The sequence below is a fragment of the Lepidochelys kempii genome, chromosome 9 (genome assembly GCF_965140265.1).
Source record: "Lepidochelys kempii isolate rLepKem1 chromosome 9, rLepKem1.hap2, whole genome shotgun sequence".
NCBI lineage: Eukaryota > Metazoa > Chordata > Testudines > Cheloniidae > Lepidochelys > Lepidochelys kempii.
The window spans coordinates 44,942,119-44,962,922 of record NC_133264.1 but is presented as its reverse complement, the minus strand read 5'-3'; the positions used below and the strand labels follow the sequence as shown (position 1 = coordinate 44,962,922).

The 20,804-nt window shown below is 42.4% G+C and overlaps 1 protein-coding gene across 12 annotated transcripts in view; it reads right to left on the bottom strand.

The window, feature by feature from the left end:
- AMER3 (APC membrane recruitment protein 3) overlaps positions 1-20,804 on the bottom strand; it is a 58,340-nt gene that overhangs the window by 34,593 nt on the left and 2,943 nt on the right. For 3 of the 12 annotated variants that reach the window (XM_073360093.1, XM_073360092.1, XM_073360091.1), the window contains exon 2: positions 12,400-13,984. In XM_073360093.1, coding sequence (XP_073216194.1) covers positions 12,400-13,963 — 1,564 coding nt within the window. In that variant the 5' untranslated portion in view covers positions 13,964-13,984. Of the gene's footprint in view, positions 1-10,907; positions 13,985-15,390; positions 15,562-20,489; positions 20,540-20,804 lie in introns of all 12 variants that reach the window. The other 9 variants (XM_073360083.1, XM_073360089.1, XM_073360090.1 and 6 more) reach the window with 6 other exon arrangements.

Genomic DNA, 20,804 nt, shown 5'->3' with positions numbered 1-20,804 from the left:
TGGTGCGCAGACCTCTGCATTTTCATTTCATGCACAATCATTTGCAGTTTGCTACAGGGTGGGATTCCACAAAGTCAGCACATATCTCTAGTGTAGTAGTAGTAATAATAATAATAATAAATAATTTAAGAAAAGAACCATGCATCTATTACAGCTGGCCTGTTGTAGCAATTGTACAGTTTAGTTTTATGCATTTCCCACCCTGTGCAAAACAATCCTTCCCTGCTGCCTGTGCAACTTCAGGCTCAGAAATAGTAGGAATTGGGGATGGAGAGGCCTTCTGAGCCTGGGGGTGGTGGGTGTTATGTAGGAGAGGGAAGGCTTCTGAGCCCCGGGATGATTTGTCAGAGTCCTGGAGGGTTTTCTGGGAGATGGTCCAGGGCTGAGGGGGTGTTTTCCAAGCTGGTTTTCTCAGCCTTGAGGGGATAGGTATGGAGGAGGGGGGCTTCTGAGCAGGTGGGGATTGGATAGGAGGGAGCTGAGGGAACTGACCTTGTGAGATGGGAGAGCTGAGCACAGTTGGTTAATGAGAGCAGGAGAACTGGTGGGCATGGAGGAGATGGGAGGGTTAGAGCCAGATGTGGGGAAGGGGGAAAGGTTGAGGCTAAGAGATCAGTGAAGAGGTGACAGAGGGATAAATACTGTTTCCTCATACCTTGTCCTTGATTGTAAAATGTCCCAGTGTTTGTTTTTTATTTTGAATGGGGAAATAGGAAGAAAAAGTGGAAGCCTCTTCCTTCCCACATCTCCCATATGCCCCCAAAATGCTTCCCTGTGACACCCCATCATAATGTCCCAGTTTTTCCTTTGAAAATATCAATCAGCCTTCAAGAGAGGGGAAGAGGTTATGGGGAAAAGGCCCTTTGTTACCTGAAGACCCACTATTTAATTTAGGCAACAGCCACCACTGTCTCCTGTCACATTCAGTAACATTGCCATGACATTTTTAACCCTCATCCAAAGAGCTCACAGAGGGACAGAGGAGCCGTGCTTTAATGCCTCATGCAGTAAAGGGACTATCCACTCCCCATACTGTCAGCATCAGAGTCCAAGCGCTGGTATAAGATAAAGGACTTAGAACCTGCCTCCACAGCCACAGATGTTACTAAATGAGACACACATGCCTTGATTTGGAACAGAGTAGAGAGAGACTTGCCAAGTCATAGCTATATATACACACTGAAACCTTTCGTAAGTGGCCGCTAAAGGGATTGACTAGAATTGTTTCTTAATAAAGGTGATGGAGAATCGTGCTCAATTTTGGGTGCTCCCTTTAGATAGGAACACTAAGTACAGTTATCAGAGTAACAGCCGTGTTAGTCTGTATTCGCAAAAAGAAAAGGAGTACTTGTGGCACCTTAGAGACTAACCAATTTATTTGAGCATAAGCTTTCGTGAGAAATGAAAGCTTATGCTCAAATAAATTGGTTAGTCTCTAAGGTGCCACAAGTACTCCTTTTCTTTTTAAGTACAGTTAATTATGCATGCTTCCTGTGCTACAACTGGCCATCACTGACTCATGATTACAACAATGCCTCATCGCTCTAGTTATGATACCTACCATTTCAGATACATCCTGACTTACGTTTTACTGAAACTTCTAGAATAAAATAGCTACATGTTCAGGAAGAAAGTTACCCACTGAAGTATTCTGCTACCTGCTAGCAAAACTTTCCCATTGCAGACAGAAGTACTACTTTTGCTATGTTGTCTACTCCCACACGATCTCCCCTTTTTCTAGCTCTCAACCAGAGGTGACCTGCTTTTAAAGGAAATAACCAAACAATGAAAATGAGGAATGTCGTGACAAAACTTGTGCTCCCCAAATTGCATCAGGAGACCCTCAAACTCGGCTAAAGAAAACCAGCAGAGACTAGAATAGTAATTCAAAGTAGATCTATACTGAGATCTGAGGCGTGATTGCAGCTCGGGTAGATGTACTTGGGCTCGCATGGCTAAAATTAGCAGTATTGATGCGGCAGCACAGGGTTCAGGAACACAACTACATACCAGGGTCTATGTCCTGCTTCTACAGCCTACGCCGAAGCCTGCACTGCTGCAACTACGCTGCTATTTTTAGCCATGCTGGCCCAGGAAAAGATAGCACCGGTATGCTCTATCCAAGCTTCAATTGCAGGGTAGTGAGACCCTCAGGGGTGGGGAGGAACAGTGAATAGAGGAGGCTTCTCAGTGAGCAGTACTAAACCTTTGAAGCAGGCCTAGGGGTTTTGGTTTTATTTAAAATGTTGTCTTTATGGGGGCTTGGTGGGTTCCCCCTGCCACACAAGAAAAATGTGAAAACAGTATTCTCCAATGTCACCTAGCACTGCTGTGCAAGTGATCTCTCTGAAACACCACCACCAGTCTAATTAATTTGTGAGGTATTCTGTATTGTATTGCATTAGCATTCTGCTAATCGCTAATCTGGTATCCGCACTGAACAGCGTACATCTGTGCCTCTTCTATGCCAAATACACAACAAGGTGTGGCCCGTCACACACATTACAACCCCATGAAATATCTATGAAGACCATTTTGTATTAAGTGTATGAACGCCTATGTACCACTGTGAGCCAGGGATTATGTGTAACTCGTAGGGGGAGAGGGGGAAGGTTGCCACAGCTCCTCCAGGAATTAAAAACAGTAGGGGGTGATTAAGGTGAAGCGCTTAAATAATAAACTTCTCCAGGGATGTACCTCTCCCTGGGAAGGCTTGCATATACTGGTTCTGATTGTTTTTTCCAGCAACCAACAGACAAAGAAAGGGCTTTTGATGTAAAAAGTTTGTCTTTAAACTGACTTGGGGCCTTCTCTCTGATCCAACAAACGGATAACCCTTAGAAAGATTTTTGGCCTACTAGGACCCCATAAGACTGATGGGTGACTCCTGCTAAGCTCTTAGTATGTGTATAGGAACCGTAATTGGTTATTAACATGTTTTCTGGTTTTTTTTTCCTTAAGAATAAAGGAGCTTGCTTAGATAGAGCTGTATGGTCACTTGCAACTGTTCACTGCCCTCCGAGAGAAAGCAAAGCATAGGTGCTAGCCTTAAGGCAGAAGGGCTTGCTGGGGATACCATAACGTAAGGCAGGGAGTTGTGGAGCCTTAAAAAAAAACCCGGTCAGGAGAGCGAAAGATGCAGGTATCTGCCCAGAAGTGGTGATGGCTGGGAGCCAGAAACCTTAGGTGGGTGTCTTCAAGGGAGGACTGCAGGAAAATACAGGTGCAGTTATGTTGAAACGTAAGCCCCTGCCACGAGGAGCGCACAGTCTAAGGATGACCGCACAGACAAGCAGACAAAGGTCAGGAAAGGGGAGTACCTCCAAATGGAAAGTTTGGTACAAATCAACAAAAATTTATATAGAGAGCACAATGGAAGTGGGCTTTTAAAAGGAACTTAAAAATAGAGGCGGGGTAGGGACTTTACAGATGAATACAGAGAAACTGACCAACACGGCTGTTACTCTAAAAGAGAGACTGAAAACTCTCCTCCTTGCCTGCCCTCCCAAGAAAAAAACAACAAAATTCCTTTGTTTGCTACTAGCTGGCTGGTCACTACAAAATCAAACAGCTACAGAATATGCCTCAGCCAGTCCTTCTGCTCTACTCTCTCTATGAGCCAGCTGCTCTGTTCAATCCTCTTATATACTGGTATTGGTTAAAATGTCTGCTCAATAGATTCGATACTGACATTGATTTTTTTTTCCTCTGTGCCTTCCTATGTTTCATCAGTATTAAAAATAATTGCTGTAGTTTGAAGAACACTCCCCTCCCTTCTTTTTCCCATGAAACAATATTTGGTCCAATCCAAGGCAGATATTATGAGGTAATTCATTTGGGTAGCCAAAACCAGACCTGAATTTTTGCAGTTAACTGGCAGGAGGGTCTGCTAAGCCATTGAACAGGCAGTTGATGTGTTTTTATATTTTGGGTTTTGGCTCATCTGCACTTCTCATTTGTAACACACAGTGGTTTGCTGTGCTTGCGCTGTGCCTTAGCCACACCTGCTGAATACAGAACCTGGTTCCCCGTCAGTGAAAATCCTGATTACAGGGCTGCAGAACACTAGAAGCTAAATTCTGCTGTCAGTGCAAATCTGGAGTAATTCCAGTGCCTTCAGATTTATACTGGTGCAGCTGAGATCATAATTTAGCCCTCTACGGCTGCCAGGGAGAAAAAGAATCTCTATCAGACTGTAACCATGGAAACCCTGCTACTGCAGTCATGGGCAGAATGGCAAATCAATCTCTTCTGCTTCAAAATGAAACAAATTTAACACTGTTATAGAGCATCTGTCCTCTGAGAGAGAGCATCTTTGTTGAGAACTGTATGTCTAAAAATCTTTCCTGGTAAATACGCTGGTGAAATCCTTCTCTTCCCCTTTCTGACGAAGCTCTGATTTTACACACAGTAAAGATCCGTGGAAAAGTCAGATGCAGACAGTAGAGTGATACAGAGCCAAGTCCGGAAGCCATAATGTTTAATGAAGAAGAAAATTGTTTAATTTAGCATCTAGCTCTAGTGCCTGGGCACATGGTGACTAACATTCAAATGCACTAGTAAAGGCAGTGGCCCATCACCTTACTCTCCATTTTCTCTTGTTACATGGTACCATATGTCTCTAGCAGTAAATTTGTACCTGATGATGACACGTTTTGTCTCAGGAGTGGGGTGTGTCTTATTCTGTCAGATGAGATTTTTAGAATCTGCTTCTTGCATGCAAACAGGTTTGGGTAGCTCAATTTATAAATCCATAAGCCTCAGAAAAGGAGGCATTTCTGTTGAAATGCACATTCTTCTTGCCAACATTGGAGCACAGATCCATTATTTTAGATCACCTGTTTCCCTGTTCTATGCTACCATCAATGAGGGCTCTCAAGCAAAAGAATTGTCATTTCAAGCAGGGAGCTATTGCTGCCATGGCATTCTCTTTGAGTAGGGCTCATCTCTAGCATTCATTCTCCCCGTCTCTACTGGTAAAGGACATGGCTAACATAGCCATACTGATTTTGTTAGATCTCTCAGTTGTGTTGGATACTGCTGTTGTCCACAAGATTCAGTTTACTCAGCTGTGGAATCATATGGAAGTGGAGGGGAAGGCCTTTGAAGATGTAACTACACTCTTTCCCTGCTCAAGGGCTCTCAGGTGCATTTCCTCAGGGTTCCATCTTTTTCTTTCCACCTGTTAAATATGTAGCTACAGCCACTAGGGATTATAATGGTATATTTTAGCCCACCATGTTGCCAATATCTAGATGAGACTCAAATCTACATCTCCTCTCTGTCAAACCCAAATATTGCATCTCTGCTTTTCCTGTGCCTTAAGGATACAAGGGTGTATTCAGGGGAGCCAACTGCCTAGTTTAAGGTAGAGAGGATGGAAGTGAAGATGATCGGTAAGGGAAAACACTAGAGTTAGCCATGAATATGCCTTCTATTGGAGATGTATATCTGACCTTTACAATATCACTTTGCTGTATCTGGGTCATATTATACCCATTGCTTCTTCTTGCTTGCTAGATGACCGCTATGGCTTGCGCTGGACCGTCGTCTTTTATTTTATTTATTTATATATATATATACTTGGCCAAGATGCATGGCCATTCCTCTTTGATATGGACTTTGTTGCAATCATCTCTTCCTTTCTAATCCTAAAACTAGATTATTGTAATGTACTCTATGATATCCTTGAAAGGCACCCAAACGTATCAGCCGATATATGATGCAAGGGCTTAGCATTTGAATGAGATGAGCTATTATGAGCACTTACAAGTGCTTGGTACTCTGCCCTATCTACCTCTTCACTTAAGAGGGCAGTTCCAAATATATGTTAAGATCTATGAATCCCAAAAGAAATGTGGGCCCAGTAATCTGAGAGCTGACCTCTCTCTACTTGTGTCCAGTCATGGTGGCATAATCTGCTCTTGCTGTCAATTCCTGGGGTGTGGTCTCCTGTCATAAATATAAAGGGAAGGGTAACAACCTTTATGTATACAGTAACCGAAAATTCCTCCTGGACAGAGATACAGAATCACTTACCTGTAAGGGGTTAATCAGTTCAATTAACCTAGTTGGCACCTGACCAGAAGGACCAATAGGGAAAGAAGATGCTTTCAAATCTGGGGAGAAGGGAAGGTTTTGCTTGTGCTCTCTTTTTGTTTCCTCTCAGGACACACAGAGAGACCAAGCAGGTAAACCAGCTCCTAAAGAGATACCTGAAATGATACATCTCAATTTACAGAAATTGTAAGTAAAGGCAAGGAAATGCGTTAGATTATCTTTTGTTTTAGCTTGTGAATTTTCCCTATGCTAAGAGGTAGTTTTATTCCTGGTTTTTGTAACTGTGAAGTTGAGTCCAGAGGAGAGTCCTCTGTGTTTTAAATTTTTATTACCCTGTAAAGTTACCTTCCATCCTGATTTTGCAGATGTGATTCTTTTACTTTTTTCTTGATAATAAAGTTCTTCTTTTAAGAACCTGATAGATTTTTAGTGTCCTAAAAGCCCGAGGGTTTGGTCTGTGCTCGCTTTGTTAATCTATTGGTTAGTATATTCTTCTCAAGCCTCCCCAGGAAAGGGGGTGAAGGGACTTGGGGAAATATTTTGGGGAAACAGGGACTCCAAGTGGCCCTTTTCCTGAATCTTTGGCTAAATCACTTGGTGGTGGCAGCAGTACCGTCCAAGGACAAGGAAAGGATTTGTGCCTTAGGGAAGCTGGTAGAAATAAGCTTAGGGGGTCTTTTATGCTGGTCCCCACATCTGTACCTCAGAGTTCAGTGTGGGGAGGGAACCCTGACAACTCCCCTCCAGGAGAATGCCATCCCAGCAGCTCCTCCTGTTCAAACTGAGGGATTGCTGCTTCAGAACCTTCAGTGCCAGGGTGTTCTCAGAGGAAGGCCCAAATGTCTGGAACCTGCCTGCTCTCATGACCCCTCAGAACCCAAATTTAGAGTGCCATGTAAGGTTGTGTCTATTCACTGACCCATAAACTGTTTAATACTTTTGTCAATCTCTTGCCGAGTATTTCTTACTTGTAACTTCCACTGGTGCACACCCATGTTCTACATCTCAAAACAAGGATGTTAAACCACTCCCTTCCTGCTTTAGGTGCAGATCTATTGTGCTAGGACTTACTGGTCGTGTTCCACTGATGTGTAACTTACAAATGGGATTTGCAAATTCACACCATGAATTGAGGGGGAGAATGAAGAGGCTCTGGAGCGGTTTCTCCCAGTTGTCATGCTCATTGCCAAAGTCATCAGGCTTCAGTGGCTGGGAGGTGAGGGTGAGAAGGAGAGCTGCTGGTACAGGGAGGTCCTGTGTTGGTAGAGAATTCAGGAAGAGAGCTAGCAGTGTATTTGGTCTCACCTGGCTGAGGAGAAAGCATGTGCCAGTTTGGAGAGAGGGAGGAGCAAAGGGTCATTCGTCATTGGGGAAACTGGAACATGTGCAGGTGGGGTGCATGTAGCTGAAGATCTCAAGTACCATCATCACCAGGTTTGAACATCTCCATGCTTGGTGGATGCATGAAGGTTGCATGCAGGTCAGGGTGGAAGATTATCGGTAGGAAGCCTGCACTGATGCTGCCAGTGCAGCGTTTGTTCGGTGGCTATACGAAGGACTTCAATCTCTAGGACTGTCATTGCAGTGCCTTTCCCAAGCATGACATTTTAGAATAGTGAGATTATCGCAGCCTTAGAGCTTTTGTCATGCGTAAACTCTCTAGGTTTAAGCAGTCCTGCCCAGAGCAGGCATATTTTCTTATTGTTGTATTTCTCTGTAGCATTTATTTTCTGCCCTTCTCCCACTCCCACCTTCATCAATATGGTAGAGATCTTCAGTCATCTTCCAAAATATTAAAATCCAAAATGAACCCACAAGCCATCTGTTAATGTGGGATCTAGAACAACCAGGGAAGATGAGTCCAGAAAGGAAAACTCCATGATACACAGTTAATAGCTACCACCACCGTTATTTCTAACATCCATGCTAAATACCATTTTAATAATTGTGTAAATTCATTTTCAGTAAGAGTGTAATAACCATGAAGGAGGCTGTAGCAAAATGATTCCCTGAAATTATGTGTTTGATCACACAACCCACAAATATGCAAATTCCATCTACATTTTAAATTGGTTAAATGTGTATGCTATTCGTTTGTTAGACAAATCTTCTGTCACAAACTAGCATATCCCTTTTGCAAAGAGCAAATATTACCACCTCTTTGGGGCATGGGCTATGGCATATGAACTCTATTATATCCCTAATGCTGCAAGTATCCACACTGACAAGTGGTGGCATATAGCAGCTGCCATTTGATATGATGCAGTAGAAAATGCCCTGCGACCAGTAATGTCTACTTGCAGTATATCTCATATCGTGTTTCAATACAGGATATTACCACTTCTGACAGTTACATCAGCTACAATTCTGCCCTCCCTTTCTAGCAGACAGTGATTGTTTCCTGCATCAGAAATAGAATTTCTTCAAACTGTCCAAGCTTGAGAACTAATGGATCTGCATAGCAGAGCCTTACGAGTGAATTTCAACTATAAAGTAGAAACAGCAAGCAAACGTAAATATTGGTCCACTGATCTAATGCTAGGTAGATATGGCCAGCATTGGGGACTTATCTGTTGCAACTCTGACTGCTAATCCTTCCTTTTTTTATTATGAATTTTTAATTATGAATCTCACAGCAGCAGCTAGTTCCAAGAGCTACAGTCTGTTCTTTCATGGCTAGGTGCAAACTGAAATTATGGGAATTATAGTGGAAAAAGAAGCCATCTTGGGTTGTCATTACAAGTACAATAGCAGAGAGCAGAACACTTCGCTGATGATGAGCTGGGCCAATCGATACAAGATTATTTTTTTCTTTTTGGTTATTGGAGTGACGATGGTAGGTCCATAGTTAGGATGCTTTACATAACTGATTTTGGCCCCCCTTCAGAATCCACAGTCACATTGGCCTCAAAATCAGCAGTTTTAGCCCTGGGCCTGAGGTAAAAATTTTCTACAAAATGTAAAAATCATTGGAGAAAGGGATTTCCTGAATTATGGCACTCTGAAAATAGAGCTGCTCAAAAAAGTACCACAACCACCTTTTTCTAAATCCATTTGACAAAAAAAAATGTAAAGCAGCAGGAGTTAAAAAGCACCTTACCTTACTTGATTAAGATCTAGTGCCCATCACCAAAATTTTGTAAAATAAAGTATATTTCAGAAGTTATTAACTAGCAATTATAGTCGCAGAGTACATCAAATGACTGCTGGAGACCTAGGTTTTTACTGTATGGGGAAGGGGAGGAAGTCTTTGGCCCTTTTCTTTTCTGAGAGCTTTCAAAATGTGCTACCCTCTGGCTACTGTTGGGATGCTTGTCAAAAGGGTAGCAAGGTGCGACTGAGCTTCCAAAGGGTTGGGAGGGGCAGGAACTCTACAAGCCTAGGACTCGTACATGGAAGAGCACTCTCCCTTCCTTGCCTTCTCTACTTGACAAACCACCTGGGGTTAAGCAGAGGGGACTCCTGCTGCTGTGAGCTACAGAACCCTTGCCTGCTGCAGAAGCCAAAGAAGTGCTAGGGTTCTTCAGTTCCTTCTTCTGAAGCACTGAGCTTCTCCTTTGCTCCTTCCCCTGACCCTTTCTTCTCTCTGCAGCCCTCTTGCACACACTGCACAAGCTCTGATGGCTCCCAGGAGACCCCCCAAGCATAAAACCTTGTAAAGGGGTATTACAAGGCATAAATTGTGCAGTCCCAACAAGCATCACAAAGCTCTTCAGAAGGTCAGTGCCAGGCAGAGCCTCCTCTGACGCACACCTCCTTGGGTCCCTAGAAGAAGGTTCCCTCCTAAGGATCTTAAGAGGTGCACATTTAGTGAGGTCCCCCTTTACAGACCTGAAGAAGGCAATCCCTCTCCAAAACTTCTTTCCCTCCCCAGTCCCATTTTATGGTTATTTAAAAAAATAAGGAATAAACTCTCAAATTGTCACTGCTGAGGAGTTCAGGTTGCTGGACACTGTAAGTTCTTCGAGACAGGGACAGTTTCTCCTGTTGGTACAGCACCTACCGCAATGGGGCCCCTTTCTCATCTGACCCCTAAGCCCTGCTGTTCTCAACATGATAAATAATCTGTGGTTTGAGGCCATGTTACTTTTCAAGGACATTAGAGTTAAAAATGTTAGAACTCAGAAAATGCAATTAATGTTCCATGTGCAAGCAAGATATCCAGACTACTTTAACTTCTTGTAGTGATGCTCTGTAGTGGAGGGGAATCTGCAAATAAAGCTGTATTGTCAATATTGGAGGGAACTTTTGTAAAATCTAGCATTATGCGATGAATGCAGTTTTCTGTACACTTACTATATGGCCGCCATGTTTTGACATCCAGTATCAGATATGTCAGTTTCTGCAGTTGTGATCAGGAATGTTCCTGAATTTTCCGTACCTTCTGGAAAATTGCTAGGTAAATATGTGCAACAATCCCTGTGAACTACTCACTAGTACCATATATTACACTGTTTTAACAACCCAATGTACATGTGTAGAATAATGCTCTACAATTAGGCACTATTGATTTTGATGGAGTTACATGAGAGTGAATGTGGTTTAACTGAATGAAGAATCAGACCCAGTTTCTCCTTCACCTTTGCATGGAGCTCTCATTCATGTCCATGAACTTGACTCTTAGGTAAGGCAATATATGGCCCTCAGCTTTGGGAGTTTGTGCAATTTTAACTCTTTTTCCTTATTTTGACTATCTCTATAAAGTAGATGTTAAGAACCTGGTCAAACTGCGAGGAGCACAAAGTACTCAGTAGAACCAGGTGTAATGGGCTTTAATTCTGTTTAAAGGGAATGGCTAACACTTCATATTTTCACATTTTATTTCAATCTTCTCTGCAAGAACTTACCTTGTTACAGTGGTGTGTCATTGATGGTTCTTGCCAGTCCCTGCTCTTTCTGTGGTTGTCACCTCTGGGGTACTAGGAAGAGTGGCCCCTTCAAATAGACCTTGGTAGTATCCCTCTGTGTAACTGCATGAGATTGTGCTGCACTGCTTAGATTCATTACTTTGCAATGGTTTGTCCAGTGAACTGTTTGTGCAGTTTTGGGAAAAATCACTGGGTACAGCCGAGCAAACGGAGTTGAAGAGAGGTAAAAATGTTGGCCTAGTAAGGGGTGTCATACTGTTAGAGTCACTTGGACTGGGTTCAAGTCTGAAGTCTTTTATGTAAGAGAGGGCTTGATTATTTAGATGGGCATATTCAAAATTTATCTTATTCCCGGTGACCTGACTTATATGATCTAGGATATTTGTTCTGTGTTTCTGATCTTTAGAGCAAATTAGTTCCTTATTTTGTTTCAACTGATATGGATTACTGGCTTTGAGGCTTGCCTCATAATTATCTTGGTTTGTGTGAGGGAGACCAGGATATTCTAAACTCTGGGTGATACAGTTGCATTCATTTTGCAACAATATTTTGTTTTTGTATTGAGACATCTTACAAATTATGTTGTTCATTTCATTCCCGATGCATTTGTCTTCTAGATGTTTGTTTTCATAGCTGATTTTTAAGGATGCAACTTGAGTGACACAACGTTCCAGAAGCTGCACTATAGTAGTGTCACTTTCCCTTTGTGTGGGGCTGATGTAGTTTTGAAAGTGTCTCAAAGTAAGAGGCTGCATTGGCTTGTCGCAGGAAATAGACAAAGAATGATATATTGTTTTATTGCCAACTGCTGTCTCTAGGGAATCTACTGGGGAAGTTGCTGCAGTCATATAAGAATAACAGGATTCCACTTCCTGGCTATCATTTAGCGAAGGATTTTGAGAGCTCTGGCAAGCAGGCTCCATGCTCAGGTCACCCATTAATGGGGCTTTATCTCCAGGTTCCTTGCATTCTCCTGAAACTGGCATCTTCTCTTTTTCAGACAAACCGGTCCCTACAGTGTCTCCAATAGCTTGTGATCTTGGCACATTACCTGATGTGCTGTTGGCTTCCTGAAGCCCAGATTCAGTACACGAGTCCTCAGGGCAGTTTTCCTCCCTTACCTGAGAATGCCCATTAGCTGTATGAGGCCAAGAAACTTCCTTTTGGTCTTTTTCAGCCACGCCCCCTAAACACGTCTCGGACATGTCATTGTTATCAGCCAAAGAAGAATTTGGATTAGAAATATCAGTTTCTCCCTTGGTTTGTTTTTCCTCCTCAGCTGCTATGTGCTCACTCCGGCATGGACTGGGACTACAGGAGACCAATGGATCACCACTTTTTTCCAGCTGTGATTCGGGACTCCTAATCGGGTCTGTGGGGGAAACCAACCCTGGGTTTTTTCGCAGCCAGTTTATTATCCCCATGGTCAGTGAAAGTTCAGTATCACAGAGCTTTAACAAGCATTCCTTACCTTTCCATGTGCTGTGAAGAAACCCTTGGCTAATGATGTCAACAGCTGGCTGTGAAGCCATATTCTCCTCCGCTCCCACGTGAAAGCTGTAAATTGACAAAGGGATTTCAATGGCCTGTTCTGAAATGCTTTCTGACATACACAGCTCATCGTCTAGGACTGGGCTTATTTTGGCTTCATTAGGATCATAGAATAGTTCATAAAGGGCATCGCCACTGTAACTGTCTCTTGGAAATCTACCTGGAACCCCAGGAGTCTGAGCCTCCTTCATTTCATCATCCTGCCCGGGAGAGAATGAATCATAGTATCCTTCATCGCTGGTGGAGGTGGATTCTTGGTGGTCACTTTTTGGTGTCCCTGTATCTATGGAGCTTTCTTTGGAACTGTGAGGATCTTTATCAGGTGACACCAGCAGGTCAGTCACTGAAGCAGCAGCTTCATGTTTAGTCTTTTCCAAATCAGGACTGGGTATCTTCAACAACTTCCTATCAAATAACGCGCTCTGATGTAATCGCACCGACTTGTTGATGTTGTCCCAAAATTTCACAAAGTCAGCTGCTTCATTTTGGGCAGGGGATGCCAGCTGTTCCACCCCCCCTTGAAAAGACCCCAGGACAGGGCTCTCTTTGTGCTTGGATCGCCTCACCAGCACTTCTTTGCTGCTCTCCAGCTCCAAATGAGCAGAGCTCTCATCTGCAAAGATTTCCCCGCATCCAGTGAGAGAGTCAAAGCTCTTCAGAGAAGCGACATCTTCACACAGAGCATTGCAGTAGTCATAGGAGGAATCAGACTGCATTTCGCTGTCAGAGAGGTCTTGTGCCAAACAGTCAGCTGCAAAGGTTTCTCTGGGTTTGAAAAGATACTTCCCAAGCCTGCCTGACAGCTCACTCTTCCACGCTGGAGAAGGTAGCCTCTTGCCCTTCTCAGCTAGCAGTGTTAGGCTCTCTGGTTTGTTTTTTTTCATGTGAAATATATCCCGGAGCCCTTTTGTAGATCTCTTAAGGGAAATCCTCTTCCTGGGAATGCTTTTTGCTACAGCTGGTACAAAAGGCATCTGTGGCACAAAGTTTCTGTAATCTATCATCTGCTGACTGCTGCAAGTGGACTGGCTTGGGCTGAACATGGACTCTTTCTTACCACTAGAATTCAGGGTACTCCCCACCCCGGAAAAGCTGCTGCTGTTGACGAGTCGCCCTTTACTTCTTTCTGGAGCTGAAAAGCCCTCCTTGTAAGCTTTATCACTGTGGCTGCATCGTTCTGTTTTGTCTACCCCTATCACACAGTCATGGGTTTTACTTTTTTTTACCAGTTTGTAGGAAGACCCAGATGGTGCTAAGATGTTTTCACTAGCCCCGCTCCTTGCTGTTGTATTAGAAAATCGGTCATTTTTGTGTGTGGCCAATCTTGCCGGTAGGACCACATCACTTTTGCTCCCCTCGACTGCTACACTTTTGTCTTTTCCTAGATCATCCTTGTCTGTAGGAATCACGTCCACCAATGGCGCTTTCTCAGAAGTCGGCTGCAAACTCGATTTTATGAAGGTCTTTCCTCTCCTTAGCTCCATGCTGCTTCATCACATTTGTTTCTGTAGAGGAAACAGCAGAATGAAATCTTAAAATCTGGCTAGCAGTGTGCTTTCAACTAACCAAGGACTCGTATGGATTTGAGGTATGTTTCCCAAACAGCTAGAACCCCATTAGAACTTGTATATTTTGAAGAACATCTAGAGAAATGGAGGGGGGGGAATCAGTAATATTAGAACTGATTGTATTTCTTGCAAGAGATTTCAGTCAATAACTCATGGTGTTGCTTGAAAATGAGTTCAAGTGAAACACGGGGTGTTGCTTGTAAGGTTTGCAAAGGTCTGAAGGAATCAGCAGGAAGAACAGGTCACTCTAGGTTGGTGGCTAGTTGGCCTGATTGCCTTTGAAACTGTCAAGCTGCTGAGCTCTCAGATACAGGATCAAGGCCATGCTAGAGCAGCTCAAAGGGAACAGATGCTATTCTAATATTGGAAGTGGCACTGGAGAACAAAGGATCGGTGGATACACCAGGAACTTTTATGCCAAGGGCCTGCTTTGGGGAGGTAATTATCGTTCATTAACTTATGTATTTGATTAGATCAAGGTATGAGGAAGATCCCAAGTGGGGGAAGCGCCGAGCGTGTAAAATACAACACAAGAGATTTTCATTTTACATGGAAAATCTCTGCAAAGCAATCCCTGCCTGTGCATCGTGAACTGGTCATTTGCTTGAAATGCATGTGGAAACTGAATTACTGTTGCTTCTGCTGAAGTGTGTGAAAAGGACATGAGCTTTCGTGAGCTACAGCTCACTTCATCAGATGCATAAGTGAGCTGTTGCTCACGAAAGCTCATGCTCAAATAAATTGGTTAGTCTCTAAGGTGCCACAAGTACTCCTTTTCTTTTTGCGAATACAGACTAACACGGCTGTTACTCTGAAAAAAGGACATGCTTACCCCTAACACCACCTACTGGTTGGGTGGGGGTATGGCAGGTTGTTTTCCTATCAGGAGTCCCCCTTTTATTACCACAGTTCTGCGCTGCAGTGGTCTGTCCTTCCAGTGACCCTGCCCTCCGGCCAGGTCACATTTGCAAGTCTATGCCTTTTGGGGTATGTATAAAGAGTCCAATAGTGGGAGGAGGACTCTTTGTGATTAAGCAGGAGGCCTCAGGACTCCTCTCCGTCTTGGGTTGAAATCTCACAGCCCAGATCCTTTTATCATCAGGGTCTTCTCCCCACAACTAGGTTCCCTGCTGAAGGATAAACTTCTGTAGTTGTCCCTCCTTAAAGGTTGGTAGAGGAGCCTGACTAAGATCACCAGGCTAAGATCCAGGGCCCAATGGTAGGCACCTATATCCTGCATCCGGGGGTGCTGGGCAGCTGCTTCCCTGGATCACTTCCCACCAGTCCCCTCTCTTCCCCCAGGGTAAAGCAAAAAAGAGAAACACAAGAATAAAGTCTCTAACCTCCAGAGTGTGTCAGGTCCCCTTTTTTGTAGGCTTGGAGAGGTCACTACAGCCAGGCCTCAGGCAGCAAGAGCTCCTGTGTTGCTCCTTCTCAAGAGCCCAGCGTGTAGGTCAGCTCATTTGCCTGACGTTGAGCTGCTTCTGCTCCCCCTTTAAAGCTCCTTCTCCAGCCTGTGCAGGTATAGCAGGTGCGGGCGGTGAGGCCACCTGGGCACAGAGCAGCTCTCTAACCCCTACCTTTCCTGGGGGATTTTTACACCCTATCACAGAGTGCAATCTATAGTTTTCTGTAGTACTACTTTTAGTATAAAAAATCAAAAGTAGCTTTTATAAAAGGCACCACTAAATATCACTGGACAGTTGGATTGGCTTGACAAACATTTTTAACTGTACAATGACCAACTATAGTACACAGATGCATTGGCAAAACATATGCACATTGTACATTGATTACTTTTAAATGCACATGCATTGCATAGTTCATTGCAAACTTGAGGTCTACACTTGTATGCTACATTGTTCAGTACAGTTAATGTTTTCATGCAGTACATAAACATTTAAATAAAATATTCATGAAAGTATTATGCCATAGTCCACTCCCCTGGAATTATTTCATAAATAGACAGCACTTGTTTCTCTTCCTCCCTACGCCAGTGTAAATCAGGAGTAAAGCAATGAGATTATAGCTGCATAATTCAGAACAGAATCAAACTCATCATGCAAACTCTCATGCAAACAAAATTCTTATTGGACAAAAAGAGTGGCCCAGATTTTTATTCAAAGGTCTGTTCTTTTTTTAAAAAATAAAAAAATAAAATCCCTTCAGATCGGCACTGAATTAAACCTCAGTTTAGAATTAAATTCTCTAGATCTGCATCATTTACACATACACTAAAACTAAAATCATCTGGGCCCTGAAAGTAAGCAATAATTGAGACTGCATTACTGCGCATTAAAAGACACATTAGCAGCACAGTGTTACATCCAACACTCGTTGATAAACCATGCACAGCTACCCTAGCAGAATAAATAGCTGCCAGTGTTTCAAAGGAAGTGTATAAACATGGGACCAGCCTCAGATCCAGCTCTTCTGCACCCAGTACAAGTCAGGAAGGGTGGTTTTTAAACCAGCTTTTTACGCACCCTCCCCGAGTCATGAGCTTGGCGCAATCTGAAGACACAACTTGAAGCAGTCTTAGGGCTCCTCTAAATTGTAGCAACTGCCCATGGCCTTTAAGAGGATGTTCTGTCAGCTGAATCTGACCATCCTCCCACAATGGATAGGTAAGTGCGGAGGAGAACATGGCTTGGACAGAGACATCCCTTAGTGGAGGATCTATTAATGGAAATTCTCTGTGTCCTAGTGAGGAGGAGAGGATGGAAGGTGATAAAATAAAGGTAGGATCTGATGAGAAACAGTCAAATGAAAAAGTCCCATTCAATTACATCCCGTAATGGCAAACAGCTAAAAAGTGACAAGTGTAAGTCTAAATAATAAGACGGGTGAACTTGAGTGCCTCATATTGAATGAGAATACTGATGTAACAGGCATCACAGAAACTTGGTGGAACAAGGATAATCAATGGGACACAGTAATAGCAAGGTACAAAATATATCGGAAGGACAGAACAGGTTGTGAAGTGGAACTACATATATGAAAGAAAGCATAGAGTCAAATGAAGTAAAAATCTTAAATGAATCAAACTATACCATAGAATCTCTAGGGACAGTAATTCCATGCTTGAATAATAAGAATATAGCAGTATGGATATACTACCGATCACCTGACCAGGATGGTGATGGTGATTGTGAAATGCTCGAGGAGATTAGAGAGGCTATTAAAATAAAAAACAATAATAATGGGGGATTTCAACTATACCCATATTGACTAGGTACTTGTCACCTCAGGACGGGATGCAGAGAGAAAGTTTCTTGACACCTTAAATGACTGCTTCTTGGAGCAGCCAGTCCTGGAACCCACAACGGGGAAGGGAATCTTCAGGCAGCCAGATCCATGGCCATCCAGTGGCATAAAGCAGTTTTTAGTGGAGGCTCTGGTATGGCCTATAATCAGCACATTTATAACACAGGGGAAGGCAGGAAATAGTGGCAAACTTTAGGGTGATGTGTGACTGTATATATGCACAGTGTGTAGAGTATGGAATACATGATGGTGTGGTGATAAATAAAGGTTTTATCAGCATGATTTTGATGTAGCCATGTTACTCATAGATGGAAATGTGAGTTCTTCAGATCATCTGTAATGAATGCTAATAAATACTTTTCTACCTCACTACACCATTGCATATTCATACACGTCACTGATGCTACAGAAAAGTTACTTTACAAATATTTTAGAGTTTTTAGGAAAAGGTTATTGGGATGTTTTTGCACCCCTTTGCTGCAATGTGAAGTGTTATTTACCATGAATCCAATTGTACAGAATTGAGAAGGAGCCATAAAAACCTGCTAAAAATAGCTGAAGCAAGCTTTCCTGCAACTTAATAACATCATCAACCTGAGGTTTCCAAGATCTCAGACTCTTCTAGTGCTAGAAGTAGATGCTGGGTCTCCCGGGGAAAATGCAAATCTCAACAGCTTGAAGATCCCTGCTGGGCTGAGGATCAGAAGGATAAGACTTCAATGTTGTATTATTTTTATGTCTAGAAAAACTGGCTGCCCCAGGACAGATTTTGCCTGTTCTGAGCCTTGGGCAGGGATTGTTTTGGAGGAAATGCCACATTTAGGGAAGAAAGGAACATTTTGTTTTCCTGCAGATTGGCATATTGAGAAAGGTAGCTGTTTGAAACTGCTCTTGGGTTTGGAGTATTAGAATAAGTCTTCTCTGGATTGGTGGCCTGAGAGCAACTAAGGTGATCAAAGGTGAAGGTTGAATTAAGTTGGAGGCAGAGATGCACTCACTACATATATGTTCACTGCCTAGCACAATGAGGAATGTTTTGGACAAGCTGTTTTTGAGTCACTTTACCTCCATAGGTCTGTGAAAACAGCAGATTAAAAGGCTTATGGGTATCAAACCCAGTTGGGCCTCTCAGGTTAAGAGTGTTAGAACCATGTGGGCACCCAAAGAGAGGGATGGTAGCAAAACCTGTCCCAAAGGGGCACACTTGAGAGGGACAAAAGCTGTCTAAGGCATGGCTGGTCTGGTAACCAGGACAGGAAAGGCTGAAAGGTTTTCATAGATTTGTAGAGTTTGAAGCCAGATGGACAATTACATCATCTAGTCTGATCTCCTGTATATCACAGGCCATTAAATTTCACCCATTTACTGCTATATTGAGCCCTTTAACTTGTTGTACTAAAGTATAAGTTCCAGAAAGGAATCCAGGCCTGATCTGAAGACATAGGAGGAGGAGAATCCACCACTTCCCTTGGTAGCTTATTCCTGTGATTAATCACCCTCGCTGTTAACATTTGTGCCTACTTTCCCATTTGAATATTTCTGGTTTCAGCTTCCATCCATGGGTTTTTGTTATGCTTTTCTCTGATAGATTAAAATCCTTTAGCACCTGTTACTAGCTCCTTGTGAAGCAAAGAATACACTGCAATGAAATCACCACTCCATCTTCTTTTTGATAAGATAAAGGGATTGAGGTCTTAAAGTCTCTCATTGAAAAAGTTCTCAAATCATTTTTGTGACTCTTTTCTGTACCCTCTCCAGTTTTAAAATGTGGACATCAGAACTGTATACAATAATCTGATATCTGTCTAACTAATGCCACAAACCAAGATGATAATCCTTTATTCAAGATGCATAACTTTGCATTTGGCTGTATTAAAAAGCATATTGTTTGAATGGTCCAGTCTCCCAAGTCATCTATATCTCTCTGCATGACTGCCCTACCCTTTATAATTATTATTTACTATTTTGCCAATCAGTATCATCTGCAAATTTTATCAGCAGTTATTTTATATTTGTTTCCAGATCATTGCTGAACATGTTGAATTTCAGCAATGATCCGGAAACAAATATAAAACCCAGAACCCAGCTAGAAACACTACCATTCAAAGATTCTCCATTGACAACTCTGTTTTGAGATCTGTCAGCTAGTTCTTAATGCATTTAATTGATTCTCTGTAGTTCTACTTTTGAAATCAGCATGTCATACCGTATCAAGTCAAGCACCTTATAAAAGTCTAAGTAAACTACATCTACAGTTATCTTTATCCACCAAACTTGTAATCTCAAAGAATGAAATTTGGCTTCTTTGACAAAAACTATCTTCCATATAACCACATTGACTGGCATTACTTGTATTTCTGTCCTTAATTCTTTATTAACTGAATCCCACATCCATTATTTTGCCTGGGATTGATGACAAGCTAAGCACCCACTTGTTACCTGGGTCATTCTGCTTGTCATTTAGGTCATTTGGTGTAATACTAGCACTCTTCTAGTCTTCTGGAATCTCCTTGGTATTCCAAGATTTATTAAAAGTTGCCATCAGTGGGCCAGATATCTCCTTAGCCAACTCTTTTAGGACTCTTGGGTACAAGTTATCTGGCCCTGGTCATTTTAAAAACATTTATCCCTCATACATGTTGTCTAACAACCTCCTTGGACTGACTAACAGACTGGAAAGTACTTCTTCATCCTTAAGTCATACAAGTCATTCTGCTTCTTTCCAAATACAGAATAGCAATACATATTTTCCATTATTTCACCCTTACATTTAATTTCCACTTTTTTATCTTGTACTTCTACTAGAATAAAAATATATATCTGGGGAATGATTTCCATCTTTGTAAAGGAAATATGTTTTGCCATTAAAATTCACTCAGAATGACAGAAATCTTTGGAACTGGCTGCCAGCCCACCAAGAATAAATCCATTATGCTTTCAACAAGACTCTGTGTGTACTTTTCCTTCAAATTGCCCCATCTCCTTTCTTCTGGCATCAGTGGATTACTTATGCAATTCATTTAAGTAAGAGAGCCATAAATCTTTGCTGGACTACAGTTAAATTATCATCCACCACGGTCTCAGATGCAGACCTTTCTGCAGCTAAAGAAATGTTATGCTGCTGTTGTGGGGAAACTGCCTTTCCCATCTATGATGTTGCTAGAATGACACATACTTACGGGTCTTGACCATGCACACCACTTAGTCTTAAGGTTTCACAGGCTTCTAAAAAAGCAATTAAATCCAAAGGTTAGGCTGGCAAGTATAATAGAAATAAAGTCTTGGAGTAAACACCATTCTGGATTTGGAGAATATTGTTTTTAAAATTCAAAGACACGCCATCATCAAACTTATAAGGACAGTCTTTTATGCACTAGTTTACACTGAGTGTTAGATCTCTTATGATTTAGGCAGAATGGATAATAATGGGTTTACTCTTTGAGTATTAGCAAAAGAGAGATGCTGGAAGTGTGAGGAAGACCAGTGTTCC